The sequence below is a fragment of the Micropterus dolomieu genome, linkage group LG17 (assembly GCF_021292245.1).
Source record: "Micropterus dolomieu isolate WLL.071019.BEF.003 ecotype Adirondacks linkage group LG17, ASM2129224v1, whole genome shotgun sequence".
NCBI lineage: Eukaryota > Metazoa > Chordata > Actinopteri > Centrarchiformes > Centrarchidae > Micropterus > Micropterus dolomieu.
In genome coordinates, this window is record NC_060166.1 from 1,760,600 (window position 1) to 1,777,545 (window position 16,946).

At 40.0% G+C, this 16,946-nt stretch overlaps 1 protein-coding gene across 2 annotated transcripts in view; it reads left to right on the plus strand.

The window, feature by feature from the left end:
* Nucleotides 1-16,946, plus strand: part of minar1 (membrane integral NOTCH2 associated receptor 1) — a 64,452-nt gene that overhangs the window by 8,429 nt on the left and 39,077 nt on the right. For both annotated transcript variants that reach the window (XR_006828887.1, XM_046074728.1), the window contains exon 3: nucleotides 3,998-5,440. Coding sequence is in view for 1 of the 2 variants with exons in the window: in XM_046074728.1 (XP_045930684.1) it covers nucleotides 3,998-5,440 (1,443 nt within the window). In the remaining variant the exon portion in view is untranslated. The remainder of the gene's footprint in view (nucleotides 1-3,997; nucleotides 5,441-16,946) is intronic.

Sequence of the window (16,946 nt, forward strand, 5' to 3'; positions counted from 1 at the left end):
GGAAAATTCTCGTTTAATTTGGCAAGATAGTCTTAAAACTTATAGGAAGGCCCTCCGTAATGCCAGAGCAGTGTACTACTCGTCATTAATAGAGGAAAATAGGAACAACCCCAGGTTTCTTTTCAGCACTGTAGCCAGGCTGACAGAGAGTCACAGCTCTATTGAGCCAAGTATTCCCATAGCTCTCAGTAGTTACGACTTCATGAGCTTCTTTAATGATAAAATTCTAGCTAATAGAGACAAAATTCACCAAGACCTGCACTCAACTGGCACCAACTTTCCAACCAAATATATGTTTAGACTGTTTTGCTTCCCTCAATCTTTACCAACTAACTTCAATAATTTCCTCATCTAAACCATCAACCTGCCTCTTAGACCCCATCCCGATTAGGTTGCTTAAAGATGTTTTACCCTTAGTCAGCAATTCTATACTAGATATGATCAATCTATCTCTATCAACAGGCTATGTACCACAGTACTTTAAAGTAGCTGTAATTAAACCTCTTCTGAAAAAGCCCAAACTTGATCCGGCTGTTTTAGCCAACTATAGACTTATATCTAACCTTCCATTTCTCTCTAAGGTTCTGGAGAAAGCAGTTGCTAAACAGCTGTGTGACTTTCTACAGAGCAATAGTTTATTTGAGGATTTTCAGTCAGGATTTAGAGTTCATCATAGCACAGAGACAGCATTGGTGAAAATTACTGATGACCTCCTAATTGCATCAGACAAAGGACTTGTCTCTGTACTGGTTTTACTAGATCTTAGTGCTGCATTTGATACCATTGACCATCAGATCCTATTGCAGAGACTGGAACATTTCATTGGCATTAAAGGAACCACTCTAAGCTGGTTTAAGTCCTATTTTTCAGATCGATTTCAGTTTGTACATGTTAATGATGAGTCCTCCATGCACGCCAAAGTTAGTCAAGGAGTTGCTCAAGGATCTGTCCTCTGACCAATCCTGTTCACGTTATATATGCTTCCTTTAGGCAATATTATCAGGAAATATTCCATAAACTTTCATTGTTATGCAGATGATACTCAGTTATATCTATCGATCAAGCCAGATGAAACTAATCAGTTAGCTAAACTTCAAATGTGCTTTCAGGATATTAAAACCTGGATGACCTGTAATTTTCTATGTATTTTCCTTGCCTCTGTCGCCTAGTGCTGCTCTTGGTGGGAACTGTTGGGCTTCTGTAAATATCATCATAGAGTACGGTCTAGACCTGCTCTTTTATGAAAAGTGCTGTGAGATAACTGTTGTATTGATTTGGCGCTTTATAAAAAAAAATTGAATTGAAATTGAATTGAATTTATTATAAAGTTAAATGGCCCTCTCTTTATGCAAGGAGGTACACTCATTGGCTATGTGTCATCTATAAGGCACTTCTTGGACTAGCTTCTACCTGTTTGAGTATCTTTTTAACAAGTACTCAAGGCCATCATGGATTATGTTTAAAGGACGTCCTACACTACTACTACACTATGTCGATACAGTTGTTGGTCCCCCGTGTCCGAACAGAATTAGAGTAGTAAAAAAGCCTTCATGTTTGCTACTCCTTCTGCTTGGAACCTTCTTCAGAACTCGGTGAAATTGACTGCCTTTCTTCCTTATAGACATTTTGTTTCAACTTTGAAGGATATAGAGCTGGTGAACATTGGTCAATGTTGCTGTTTATCAAGTTGTATTCTGCCTTATTCAACACAGGGGCTTGTCTTATATGTATGTGTACTTGATGTCTTTTATATGTTGGAAACTGTTCTTTATGTTCTTTTATGCTGCGTCTTGGCCAGGCCTCTCTTGCAAAAGAGATTTTAATCTCAATGAGACTCACCTGGTTAAATAAACGTTAAATAAAAAAAATAAAATAAAAAAATAAGGTTAGATATAGGTATATAATTGGCTAAAACCACTGGATCAAGAGTGGGATTTTTAATTAGAGGTTTGATTTAGGGCTGGGCAATAAATCAATGATGATAATTATTGCAATATAATTTTCCTCAATAACAATATAACAAAAGTTCAATATATTGCCACTAAAAAGTTAGATTTAATTCATTTGAATCATGAACAAATTAGCACTTAATTTTTCTATTAAGATATTTATTTTCTTGAGGAAAAGGCTCATAAACAGTTTAAAACCCCAGTTAACCATCTGGTTTCTACAAAAAGCAAAAATCACCCTTTTTTCTTGAAAGAAATAATGATTTGACATTTATCGTGATAAAGTCTTTATAGTGTTATCCTATTAAATATATTACAGTAAAAGTATCACTACTGATGAATTACCATGTAAGCAGCATTTAAATGTTGTAGCCGGCCAATGTGGAGTTGAATTTTTCATACTTTACTTAATAAACCAAAAAGAAGAGAGTGGCAGAGTATTGGTTATTGTACAATTCCTCTTTAAATGTTAAAAGGAAGTTATCTCTCAAAATACACCCCCTAACAATGTGGGTTCTAACTAAGTAGGACCCACCTATAAACAGCTCTAATTGGCTGAAAGTCTGTCATGTACAGCACGCAGGAGAGGGCATGTGTTAAGCTATTCTGTATGTCTACTATTAATAATTCCTGCTTTTGTTTACTGAGTATAAATATCAAATTGCACCATAACCTCCCTCCCTTTTGATTTTGAAGGTCAGAGGTACTGTCTTCAGCATCTTATCTTCTCATTAACACAACTTGACTGACAGCTCTTTCAAATATTTTTCATTGTATCTTTTGCTCAGTTAGTAAACCATTTGCATTTTGTTTTTAACTTCTAACCGCTGGAGGGTTCCACAGTTTTTATTAGGGATGTGCATCTTCATTGTCTCACGATTCAATTACGATTATCAGGTCAACACTTCGATTCAATATCTCGATGCATCACGGGGCATCACCTCAAGGGTAGGCACCTCATTCCGATTATGAGTGCTACAATGTGTAAAATGAACAGGATAAAGATGTATTTTTCTCACTTTGTGACTACATGGTACCTTTAAAGCAAGTATAGTAAAAGTATTTGTAACAATCCAAACAAGCAGATAGTAATGAAATGAAGATATTTAATGTTACTTCATAAATTTAGCTAACATTGCATAGCATAATTACATTATTACATCGTTATTACTGACCTCTGCTGGTGCTATTTTTATTTCTGATGCTGCTGTTATTAGTATAGAGTAAGATGGGGGTTGAATTACGCACTTTACAATGCTCCAGCCAAACCACGTTAATAGATCTGTTGTTTTCTAGGGTATTGACATGTTTGTGTCTTGTCCTGTAAGTTGATTATTAAGTTGATTATCTTGATTATTAAGTTGATTATCTTGATTATTAAGTTGATTATCTTGTACTGAGCACCATGGGCCTTGAGAAACAGCATTTCGATCATTTGTGTACTTGATATGTGGATGAATGACAACAAACAAACTTGAACAAGTAGCCAAACAACATCCGGCTCAGCTTCCAGACCGCAGTCTGAAGAAGAGATGTTAGCTAGCGCTAACTGCCTTCACTTTTCCAATAGTTGGAAAACAACAGACAGACACACTGTGTCCTTCACCGTATATTTACAGCCAGACTGAAACATTGCACTCACATTTTCCTCTGCTCCACTGCTTTCACCGTCACCTACTGCTGCTAGGCGGTACCGTGCTACAGTGTGCAGTTGAAAATCATTAACGTTAGTTGTACATTGATTTTATTGATCATGCGAAAGTTTAGTACTGGCAGTCTTTCATTCAACAGGTGCCTGTCTGTGCCGAACAGGGAGAACACGTTTCTGTTGTGTGCACTGCACCTGCACTTCCGGATTTCCAAGTTCCGCCTTTTTCGCTAGTCAACGTTACGTTACCCTCTCTCTTAATTTACCTCTAGATAATTGATAATTGATATTTGTGAATCGATTCTTATGATTCCATAGTTACTATTAGTACACTGTCTGTGCTGTATTTGCTGTCTTTGTGTGCTGACTCAGTCCTTGTCTGTCTGGGTAACTGTTGTAGGTCATCACCACTGAGAGCAAACAGGGCAGTAAGGCTGCTGGCGGCTACCACCGGAAGGACCACAAACCTGCCACCTTCTTCAACCACAGCTTTGAAATACCTTACAGTAACCCCTACTTTGAACCAACACTCAACTTCCCTCTTCAGGACAAACGGAGGGTGAAGCACGAGAGCCTGGACGACTTACAAGCATCCACATACTTCGGCCCGACCACGGTCTCTGAGTGCGTCAGCAGCAGGAAGCACAGTGCCAAAGCCGGGAAGCAGCCGCCGTGGCCAGTGAAGAGTCTCAGTCTCAACACAGAAGAGGGGCCTCCAGACTTGGATAGGTCATTTCTGAAGAGCAAACCACTCAAAGATAACCACCATCGAAATATCAGCATCATCAGCACTGACAATGAACAGTATTTTCAGAACCCGAAGGAAAAGGCAGTAACTTCTACATTTGGCTTTGCAAAGAAAACTAACGGAATAAAAACCAAAGATGTAGCAGTAATGGCAAGTGGGCTGGCGGGTTTGGACAAAAGAGAAGTAGCCAAAAGGTTTAGAGAGAAAAAGATGAACAGTCCCTCCTTTCAGGGAGGAGACAGCTCCTCTAGTGTTGGAACTCAAACAGAACAGGCTGACCAGAAGAAAGTGGAGGAATATCCAGCTAAGTACAGTGACAGAGAAAGGCATGCCTTTAAGCATTCTGATGAGGACTCTGAGCTCATTAGTGATGACATAAGTGACATTTTTCGTTTTCTGGATGATATGAGTGTTTGTGACTCTCTGGGCATTGTCCAACCGTCCTGCTACAACAGTAATGGGTCTCTTTCTCAGGTAACGCTGAAGTCTGAAGGTGACAGCTCTCCTGAAGGCAACACAGTCAAACTAGCCAAGTCCAAGCTGGACCGCCTCTTCCATTCGCTGGAAAACACAGACGATGAGCTCAAATCGAGTGTGTGCAAGCTGGTGATGAGGATTGGTGAGATTGAGAAGAAGCTGGAGTCCCTGTCGGGGGTTCGCAGTGAGATTTCCCAGGTGCTCTCCAAACTCAACAAGCTGGATGAGAAGATCCAGGAGCCTGAGGCCAATGGGATTGCATCTGCATGCGGGTCCATTGCCACCCCAGACAAGCCAAAACCCCACCCTCATCCGCCCGACACCACCCTTTCACCTTGTGTTTTCCAGTGCCACACCACTGGCCACAATATCAAAATGGACAATGGCTCCTCGGGGGAGTGGTGCTGCTCAGATGGGAGTAACAGCGATAGCCTCAGAGTCAAAGCTCTGAAGAAGAGCATGTTCACTAGGAAGTCATCCTGCTCGCTCAACGAGGACACTGGTGCCACTGAGTCTAAGGTGACTAGCATCACCAATTCTCCGCGGGACTGGAGGACAGTGTCCTACACCTGCCACCCTGGAGACGAAAGCAAGGACAGACACCAGAAAGCTAAAGAGGTACAGACACTGTTTTAAATTATTGTTTTTTAGAACATAAAGCATGGATTCAGTAAATGGAGTTTATTGGTTGTTGATTGCCCCCATGCACACAAAAACAGACACTCTCATGTTAGACTAATTTAGCCTGACTCTAGCTGGTAACTAGCGGTCCAATCTCTGTTGATGGATGGTAGCGAGACATTGTGATAGCGTTCATACTGTTAACATGAACCTTATGAACATGAACACTATTAAGCTGCCACCTCAACATCTAGCACATCTTAGAATGCTCCAGCTCTCAACAAAACTCTGACGGTGTCTTCATGGTAAATACTATTTTCTAGCAAGTGTTGAACTTTGTGGATTCTGTAAATGTACTGTAACTGCAGTTGCGTCATAACGCTGATGTGGTGATGTTGTATCATAATCGGCTCAGTGCGCCGGTAAAGACGCTGACAAAACTTCCAGAGAGGAAGAAAAGAGCAATTTTTTGCCTTTAAAAATGTCGTTGCAATTAGCATTTGTGAACACTGCTCTATACATCTTTACCTTTGTGACTAAATGCCGTCTTGCACAGCGACTATAAAGCCGGTGTGCATTTAATTACATCGTTCAAATGAAAGGAAATAAAGCCTTTTTTTTTTTTTATTCTGAACTTTTTTCCCACTGTGTCATCATCATCATCATCACATCTGTAGATTGTGATATGAGTTCATTACAATACCTACATCTGAAAACATGACTACTGAATACTGATCAAATCATTTCAATTATGAAGTAAAATAAACTAAGTTATTATAAGTAGTAGTAGTCTATTTTTATTTATTTTTTATTCAGGAGATTTACATTTAGGTAAATAATATTTTGCCATCAGAATCAAATAGTTTTAAAGATATTCGGTGTTCTCAGTCTCAAACAGAGCTTAACCATGTCACATGACAGAGAGTCCAGCCGAACTGAACCTTCAAACCCTGAGGGAGGCTGCGTTTCATCGCTGCTCTGCAGAGCTGCGAAGCACACACACACAGCGACACAGACATGGTGAAGGAAGATTGATTCAGCGTAGTGAGTGATACAGAGTGAAACTATAAGTTGTTGTTAGTGACTGTAACTTCCTGAACTTAAGTTCCATTTACTTGAAGTAAAGGAAAGGGGATATTTTAGTTGGCTATGGAAAACACTAGTGTTGGTAGAGTGACGCCATTAATATTACCTATCTCTATTGCATTTCACAACAATATCAGTCCCCATAGAATGTTATTTTCAGTGAAAACTAAATGTGGTAGTGTCCCTATACCAGTATATCCTTCCATTCATTGATCAAATAGATATTTAGGAGAGAAAGGAGCAGGAGATTGGCAGGGCAGCTGTTTCAGGTCAGTAGTGGTGTACAGGTCAATATTAGCTATATTCTGAGCCACTTAACTTTCTACATTCATTGGCTGTAATAAATAAAAAAGGCTAGTCTATACACGAGCATATACCCACATATATGTACACAGGAAAATATAATACAATGAAAGCAATCATACACATAAACATCCATACATATAGTAATCATTACTCCAAATCTTTTTTTCCTTCCACCATCAGGTTATTAAATTCAGACAGTAGCCACTTAAATAGGATCATTATCAAGTATAACAGCTTACATGATAAAGTATTTATTGTATGCTTGTATGCAAACCAAACCACAGAGCAAAATCACACTCTGATTGACCCAATCTACAGTGCAGTAACAGTAATTAGTGTAATTAAATAGCATTCGTTGGACCTGGAACTTATCTAAGAGAGGAATTAGATATGGTATTACTTTATGACACATTTACATGAGCAGCTGGGTAGCATTGAAGTCACAGCCTACAGAAGAACTCACTCTGGCCTAAATGCAGCTTTGATGTGTCTTCAACAGAGGAGAAATGGAAGAAGGGAGTATGTCTGTCGCTTTTTACCTGTTAACATCTGGTTTTTGACATAAGTGTAGTTTTAATACAGTAACAAAAGTACAAGTTACGTATTCCCTAGGGACTAAACCCCAATCCTAGTGACATTCCTGATTTATACAGCTTTAATAGACAAAACTTTGTGAAATGAACATGCACAAAACATTCCTATACATGAAATTCTGACCCTTAAGAGGCAGAGTTTGTGCAGATTTTGAACGGAAACAATTTTGGAGTCTCTGTTACTTGGTTTTATTGCAGAAGAAATGCTTTTGAAGCAAAAAGTGGAAAAAGGATTGTTCAAAAAGAGATTTGTGTGTCTTGTTAGAGGTCATCTTTTAGACATACCAGCATCCTGTGGGTTACTGTCAATGTAAGACAGTGGCAGAGGTCAAGAGGTTACAGTGCATAGGATCCAGACTAAAAGTGTGCGTGCGCGTGCATGGCATGTGGCAAACAAACCCCCAGGTTTTTAAAACTGTGCCTATGCACACCTGGAGGCAACTTGCCCTTTATAAATAGCAGTCCACCTGGAAATGTGCGCATCATGAATATTGATGCATATAAATGAGCCTACTTACTGTTAATCAAGGCAACAGCAACTAAGCGGAAGATGAAACAAATACATTTTTCTGACAAGGAAATGGTGGTGCTTGTGAGAAGAAAGCACATATTGTTTGATGGCCACAGCAGCGGGGTCACAAACAAAAGAAAATGCAGAATTATATTATTCCCTAAAGGGGCATGAGGCAGAAAGATAAACTTTACATATTGTTGATCTAACTCCCGCTGCTAACAGCCAGTTACCAGAGATCCCAGAGTAGTTAGTAGCCTACTTGTATCTGTACCTGGATGGCATGGTTTTGATGGGTTGGTCTGTCACATCACTAGAATTGAAAGACAGGGGGGCTTAGCCCCCTGGGTATGCGTAACTTGCACTTGCAAAAAAAATGTGGGTGGGTCCGCCTCCAGGATTTTTTGAGCATTAACCGCTTAATTTTCTGCATTCTGGTGAATTTTTCATAGTGTTCATAGTAGTTGGGAAGAACATCTTAAGTAAACTTAACTTCCAGGAGAATACTGATTGTTAAACATTCTTACTTAGAAAATATATAAGAAAGTTATAAGAACATGGCATCAGATTACAAACAATAAAACACAGAGTAAGATAAATTAAACAGGAGAGGCATTTAACAAAGGCATGTAATACTTCTTTTGTCCTCTGGGGGGACCCTGGTTTCATGAAAGGACCTGAAAATCACTGACTATTTAACTTGTAGTTAACCCAATCCTTACCTCAGGAGCTGGAAAAATTTATTATTTAACACATGATAATATTTCCAATCCAATCCCATCCACCTTTATTTATATAGCACCTACCAACGTACCAACATACAATGAAGGCACAACAAAGAAAATTAATAAAACAATAAATCACAAAATAAATACAATAATACAAAACTGAAAGGACAACCCTCAAACTGTATTAAAAGCCAAAGAAAATAAATGAGTTTTAAGACGAGATTTAAAAACAGAAAATGACTCAGTAAGTCTAATATGTAGAGGCAGCTCATTCCAGAGTCTCGGAGCTGCCACAGCAAACGCACGTTCACCTCTAGATTTACGTTTAGATTTAGGGACTACCAGCAGTGCCAGATCAGTCGATCGGAGCGAACCAGATGGACTGTAGGGCACAAGCAGATCAGACAAATACTGGGGGGCCAAGCCATGCACGCAATTAAAAACAAATAAAAGAATTTTAAAATCGGTACGAAAGTGCACTGGAAGCCAGTGTAAGGATCGGAGAATGGGTGGAATATGGGCAAATTTTCGAGTTCCAGTTAAAAGACGAGCAGCTGCATTTTGAACTAGTTGTAATTGTGCCATAAGTGATTTGCTAAGACCACTATAGAGTGCATTACAATAATCTAAACGAGTGGTGATAAAAGCATGGATTAAAATCTCAAAATCATGTCGAGATAAAAACGGTTTTACTTTGGCCAGTTGCCTCAGCTGGAAAAAACTGGTTTTCACCACTGCACCAATCTGGGCATCAAGTTTTAAACGACCGTCCAACTTGACTCCCAGATTTGTGACCGCAGAGCTAATATCTCGGGTTAGCCAACCCAGATCAACAGGACCCGCAGCAGCTGAGTCATTCGGAGTAAGTAACATGAGCTCAGTTTTACTCTCATTTAAATACAAAAAATTCAAGTTTATAAGGAGACAACATTTCTTTGTTCACACAAAGGAATTTGAATCTGTTCTTTCTCTGGCGTCTTATCAGTTCGGCACATCGGTGTGAAATGGAGGGGGCATGTTAGAGTCCATATTAATGGCTCTTTGGTGGGGTAGAGAATCAGCACTGAAGAAAGGAGTTCTTTGATGTCTGAGGTAATCTGGAAATCTGGGGAGTGTCTGCGTGGGGGGGGTGCAGTTTAGAGTTTCCGACCTCGGTCCGAAAAGGTCCTGACAGCCTAGTTCAGGATGAGGTTAGTCTCTGGACAAGGTTAATATTGTCATTTTAACAGTCATGCATAGAGTCTGTTATCTCACCTTCACCAGTGGTGGTAGGGTTTATGGTCGAAACTTCCCAAACAGCATTTGGAGTGGAGCTAAGAAGTGTTTTTGATGTGGCAGACCTTTCACACCCACCTCTTTGGGGTGAAAGCTTGAAGTCAGGGAGTCTACTTGAGGGGTGATAACTCAAACCCCCCCACCCTCTTTCTCTCAGGGAGAAACAAAGAGAGATTCTGGATTCTTCCTTTTTGGCATAAAATAATTAAACCAACACTGGCTGGTTCACTACAGCTGAACAGCAGGTATCCTAAAATGCTTTCTTTACCTCGCTGTGTCGCAGCAGTGCAGCAGGCACGAGCAGTAAAAACAAGGAATGGAGTTTAACTTATATGGACTCTAAATGAGCTGAGTGGAATGGATTTGAAGAAGCAGCAGTGTGAAAGTGACGATTGCAGAATGAAGACTAGTAGTGCATTCCTCAAGTGGAATATATTTGATTGACAACGCTCTGAAAAGTGAAAACAAATGCGCTGAATTTCAGACAGTGAAAGTTAGTGGGTCCAGTAACATTGGTCTTGAAAAGTGGGTGGGTCTTGTCCCACCCACATAAAATGGTTGTAGCAGCATACTGTTATTGCACAATATCCAACTGGAAAAGTTTTCAGTTTCACCAACAAATGTGGCTAACTAACCTTTTCTGAAACAGACTTTCTCTGAAAGTCTTACATGAGATAGAGAGTGGGGCAGAGTCAAGAAACAAGAGACTCACTCACTCAATGAAGGACTTCCACTCCTTCTTTGTAGAAAGGGATCAAATCTTGCTCATGAATGGAATCTTGGAGAATTTCTGTTTGCAGTACTGACAGAAGTGTGGAAAAACACTTTGGGTAAATGAGGTGCAGAGCATAGTAATATGCCATTATGTAGAGCAGTCCCTCATTAAACCTCTCAATGTTGAAGGTGGTCACTGGTGCAGGAAATTATCAGGATCCTTGGAAGTCTATATGACACAAATCAATGTAGAGGATTAGAAAAAAATCACAACACACACTTTGACCTGGGCTAGGACATTGGGAATTCATAATTATACTTGAAAATATGTAATCCCTGAGAGGGAGAAGATGCTGTACTGCAGGGCTATTTAATTACAATTTCAATCGGGCCAGATTTTAAAACTAGAACATGGAGATGGGCCAGACATTGTCTTCCGAGTTGGGATGGGTAACATTTGAATTTTATTAATACACCTTATTGGTTCAGTTCTTTATCGATACTCTTATCAGTTCTTTTTAATAAAAAAATATATGTTATACTATATTTATATATAGTGTTGTTTTTAGAGCAGCAATAGGATTTTTAACAGCACTAAAGCCAAGTCACTAAAGCTCCTTTTCCACTGCATAGTACCAGCTCACCTCGCCCGACTGTACTCGCCTTTTTTTGTTTTCCATTGTGGAAAAGTTGTACCTGTACCTGCTTCCAGGTCCTTTTTTTAGTATCACCTCCGTCGAGGTTCCAAGCAAGGTTATCATCGATAATGAAGACGAACGAAATAATGAAAACTAAATGTGAAAAAACACTGTCGTTAACTGAAATAAAAATAAAAACGAGGCTTTACAAAAAAACCATAACTAACTAAAACTGTATTGTAGGTTTGCAAAACTAACTAAAATGAAAGAGTAAATGTCCTTAGTTTTCGTTTTTATTTCACAGGACCTAAATAAGCCTACATTTCGTGTGGATCTGAAGTCGGGGGAACTGACGTTGGTTTGGTCAGAACCTGCAGTTCAGTGGTGCGCACGGTGATTAGCCAATAGAAACCTTTGGTGAGCCGCGGGTGTGTTATGATTTTGTCCTCTGCGTGAAGGACTTTCCTTGTTTTGTTCTGTTCTGTTCTGATGGTCTGGCGTAGAGCTCATCCTGCATGTGTGATGAACTTGCCCCTAGTACATTGACTGTGAGCTCCCCTTGCGCTGGGTTAACGTGTCTGCTGGTCATTATATTTACTGCATGTCAGCTAGTGTGTGTTTATGGGCTCATTGATATCTCAGCCAACTTTTCTCTTTGTTTTAATACCTAGTTTTTAATTAATAAAGGTTTAGATTTTAATGTAACTGATTTCCAGTCATACTTGCATTCAGGGTGCTAGGGACCTGTTGTTTGTGGCTCCAAGGGGGGCCTACACTATCCCCCAATTTCTTAGTTGTCCATCACCTCCATTTGTTGTATTTCACCTATTTAACCTATTTAAGAATGATAGAGCTAGAGACTGAATAATGAATTTCTTGGGACCACTGGGTAGTAGGATTAGGGTAGTTTGCTCTCAGGGTTTTCTGTGTGTAGGTTAGAAATTATACTATAAATTGCATGTGCATTTATTTGTAGTATTTATTTAGACAATGTGTTAGTACTTCAAATATATTTATATTTCCTTAGTGTTTTGGCCCCTACATACAAGCTTTAGATAGCTTAAAAAAGGTGTAAAAATAAAAACTAAAGTAAACTAGCAAACCCACGTTAAAAACTAATTAAATCTAAACTGAAATTGAAAAAAAAAAGTCAAATGAAATGAAAAATCCAAAACTATAATAACCTTGGTTCCAAGCGAGCTGAGGTGATACTAAAATGTGACGTGGAAACACTGCAGACTGCTGATTGGTCAGAGAGAATTGTCACTATTCACTGCGTCATCATTGTGCGCGCCTGATAGAGGCCAGCAACAGAAAGTTTTATATTTTACAGTTTTCGTATAGAATTTCTGCTCCCGCCGTCACACAGAACGCTGCAGCAACAACAGCAGAGGGAAGGTTTTCATACCGCTTATCTGTTTTTACATTCTGAGGAATGTTGAAACATTTTAACTGAAATCAATAGACAGCTTTGTGGGTCACTGGTGTGTGGCGTCGCTATGATGACCAGCTACATTGAGGGGTACTATCTCTGGGTACTGTCTACAATGGCAGACCTCGGTGGCAGACTCACCGAGGTGAGTAGTGGCGAGACGAGTTGAGCTGGTAATGGAAAAACGACATAATATCTCACTGGAACAAATCTAAAATGTCAGTAAAATAAATCATATTCCTGACATCAAAATACTGAGTGAAGTTTAGAAATGATGATGAACTCAGTCCTTATCTGTCTTTCCTCCTGTCCTCCTCCCTCTGCAGCTGCTGGTAGAGAGGTGGGCTGGTTTGTCCCAGCCAGCAGCTGACTATATGTCCCATATTTTAAGGCCTACATGGCAAACTAAGCTTAATAGTTTATTAAGACAGACAGCTTTCATTCTAGCTTGTTTGTAACAATAAGCTATTAGCTAAATTAGCGCTATGCTTGTGTAAAACAAAACACCACTGCGGTGGATAAGAGACTGAGCAGATTAAAATATCGCATTCTGCATGTTTATGCTAAACAGGTATATTGATAAAGTAATTTTCTTTTTACTCGAAAAGTTGTTGTCGTCAACTTCGGTAAAGTCAGCTGATCTACTGGCTGACTGCACTCTGTGTGTGTGTGTGTGTGTGTGTGTGTGAGACAGAGAGGAGGGGAGAGGCTGCAGGTCAGACAGTCCTTATTGTTGAGCCCTGGATTGGCGAGTGCTGGACGGGAAGAGCAGTGGCAGGGCTTGGAACACAGCTGTGACATGCTCCACTGGTTTAATGGAAAAGACACAAGACAGGGGCGGCTGTGGCTCAGGAGGTAGAGCGGGTTGGCCGTTAATCGGAAGTTCGGTGGTTCAATTGGTTGCGTGTCGAAGTGTCCTTGGGCAAGATACTGAACCCCGAATTGCCCCTGGCGGCTGTTCCGCCAGTGTATGAGTGAGTGTGAATGTTAGTTTCCGTTTGAGCACTTAGGCTCAGTGTATGAATGTGTGTGACTGGTGATGTGATGTGGCAGATGTAGTGTAAAAGTGCTTTGAGTGGTCGAAAAGACTAGAAAGGCGCTATACAAGTACGGAGCATTTACAAGGTGGTTCTATAAATAACTTATCATGACACATCGTTATATAAAATGAACAAGTCAGTGTATTGTGACTTCACCTCCATTTAAAGATTTAGGAGGCTTCATGGCTTTCTTCATCACCCTTTGAATAGAAGGTTTCCCATCTGCTCTTCATCTCAAAGAGGTACTTGGAATTGGTTGGCTGGATGACTCATCCAGCACCTGGAAAATGGATTCAGATACAGAAAGAAAATTCACAAAAAAAAATAATGTTCACTGCTAGTCTTTGCCAAACATTCTGATGACTAACGTTCTTCAAAAAAGATCTATAATGACTAAGTTTAGATAGATCAAAACTAGCTGCAATCCGTCTACTTGCTATTGCAAAGAAGAGCGAGCTGTCTGAATGTGGAGTTGATAGAATTTTGTCCAGGTTGAATGAGGACTTAGTTATGCTATGTGGTGGTGTTAATATTCAAACTGGGAATGTTGAATGTGCATTATTTGGATCATTGGTTGCGATATGTGGAGACACTTTAGCACAACATGAGCTTTGTGGATTTAAAGAGGGTGTTGGCTTTGCATATAGTAAGTGTGAATGTTCGTTTGAGGACATGCAATTGTATTTTGAAGAGGACAACTTTGAGCTCAGGAAAGACATGTTCAGCAGTGTGGTGACATTAAGAAGGCTAAAACTGAGTATCGTAGAAACAGTTTAACAACTACATTTGGCGTCAACAGACGGAGCAAGCTGGTAGAATTTCCAGCCTTTAACATGATCCAACAAACACCCCAGGATATGATGCATATAATTCTTGAAGGCATTGCTCCATTAGAAATAAAGTGTGTGATAAAACACTTTGTTGTTTTAGGTCAACTAGACTTGGATGTCCTCAATACTGCATTAACTGGATTTCCCTACTCTCCACTTGATGTCAGAGACAAACCAAGTCATACAGCTTACAGCACATTAGCTTCAAGTGATAATAAGTTGAAGCAGTCCTCAGGCCAAGTGATTGTTCTACTAAAAACATTGCAGTTTCTTATTGATACAGTTAATACAGATAATGAACACTACAAAATAATTCTTGAACTCATAGAAGTTGTTACAAACAATTACCAAGTTGAAAACGCTAATTGAACAGCATTTAAAACATATGAAAAATCTTTTCCCTGATAACAAAATTACCCCAAAAAAGCATTATTTGATTCATGCTCCATCGCAGATAAAATTCCTGGGACCAGTGGTTCGGCACATTGTGACAACGTACACCTCTCAGGTTGCACCACCCACGAATGCCGCCCATTCATACTCACTATGTAGGGAGGTCTCCTATTCGTTCAGCGCTGGGGCTGACATGGACTTCCGCCCAGATTATGAAAGCGCAGAAGCGCTGGAAAGTGTGTGTCTGTCGGGACAGGGCAGTTGATTAAAGAGGAGAGCTGAGGGAAGTAAGAAAGTGTTGGAGCAGCAAGTTCAATATAGTTGAACCAGTGATAGTAAGGCCGTTAATTCCTTCCGCATTCACATACTGCAACGTTCCCGTACGTCGGCACCTTCTTCATCTGCAACTCTGCAACCATAACCTCCAAACAACCAGCCACCCAAAATACCAAAACCATCAAACTGATCCAGAACCTATTAACAGTCAGGCAGGTCGTAAGTGCTGCAAAACCTTTTTTTTTCTCTCCCTCCTATTTTTTGAGCAGTGTGTGTTTTTCATGTTGGATGAACATTTGTTTTTGAGGAATGGAGTAACTTTTGTTATTTGATGGGCAGTTTTTGTTTGTTTCTGTTTTTGAACTGAACTGTTTTTTTTTTATTGAACTGAACTGCTTTGCTGAAATGAACTGAACCCTGAGTGGTAATTTGAGTTGTGTTTTTTTATTGTTTTGTGATACGCTTTTGTTAATACACGTTGCCTCTGTAGCATTTCATATTGAGTTGTGGTTGTCATTATTGTTCACTGGTTGCATTCAGCATGAGGTTCCATAACAGAGTATATGCACCCTTTGTGATGTTTGGTGAGTAAAACATATTATTCTGCGTAAAAAACAAAATATCTTACGTGTCAGGAGAAAAACCTGACTGGCACCCTGAAAAAAAACCATAAGTCAAACTATCACAACATGTGCATGAGATTCGAATCAAAACATTGTTAACAATTCTAAATTTTAGAAATGTTTGCAGGTCTTTAATAAGGCATAATGTAAGTCATTCTGAACCGGTCGAGGCAGATGACTGCTAGCTAAACTTCAAATGTGCCTTCAGGATGTTAAAACCTGGATGACCTGTAATTTTCTCATGTTAAACTCAGATAAAACTGAAGTTATTGTTCTGGGGCCCAAGCACCTCTGTGAAGCATTATCTAAAGATATAGTTTCCCTGGATGGCATCGCCCTGGCCTCCAGCACCACTGTGAGGAATCTTGGAGTTATCTTTGATCAGGACATGTCGTTTAAGTCTCACATTAGGCAAATTTCAAGGACCGCCTTTTTTCACCTACGTAATATTGCGAAAATCAGGAACATCCTGTCTAAAAATGATGCAGAAAAACTAGTCCATGCATTTGTTACTTCTAGGCTGGATTACTGCAATTCCTTATTATCAGGCTGCTCGAAAAAGTCCATTAAGACTATTCAGCTGATCCAGAATGCTGCAGCACGTGTTCTGACAGGAACCAGGAAAAGAGATCACATTTCTCCTGTCTTAGCTTCTTTGCATTGGCTTCCTGTAAAATCCAAGAATAGAATTTAAAATCATTCTTCTTACCTACAAAGCTCTTAATGGTCAGGCACCATCTTATCTTAAAGAGCTCATAGTACCTTACTACCCCACCAGAGCACTGCGCTCCCAGAATGCAGGGTTACTTGTGGTTCCTAGAGTCTCCAAAAGTAGACTGGGAGCCAGAGCGTTCAGCTATCAAGCTCCTCTCCTGTGGAACCAGGTTCCAGTTTGGGTTCAGGAGGCAGACACCATCTCCACATTTAAGAGCAGGCTTAAGACTTTCCTCTTTGATAAAGCTTATAGTTAGGGCTGGCTCAGGTGAGTCCTGAACCATCCCTTAGTTATGCTGCTATAGGCCTAGACTGCCGGGGGATTTCCCATGATGCACTGAGCT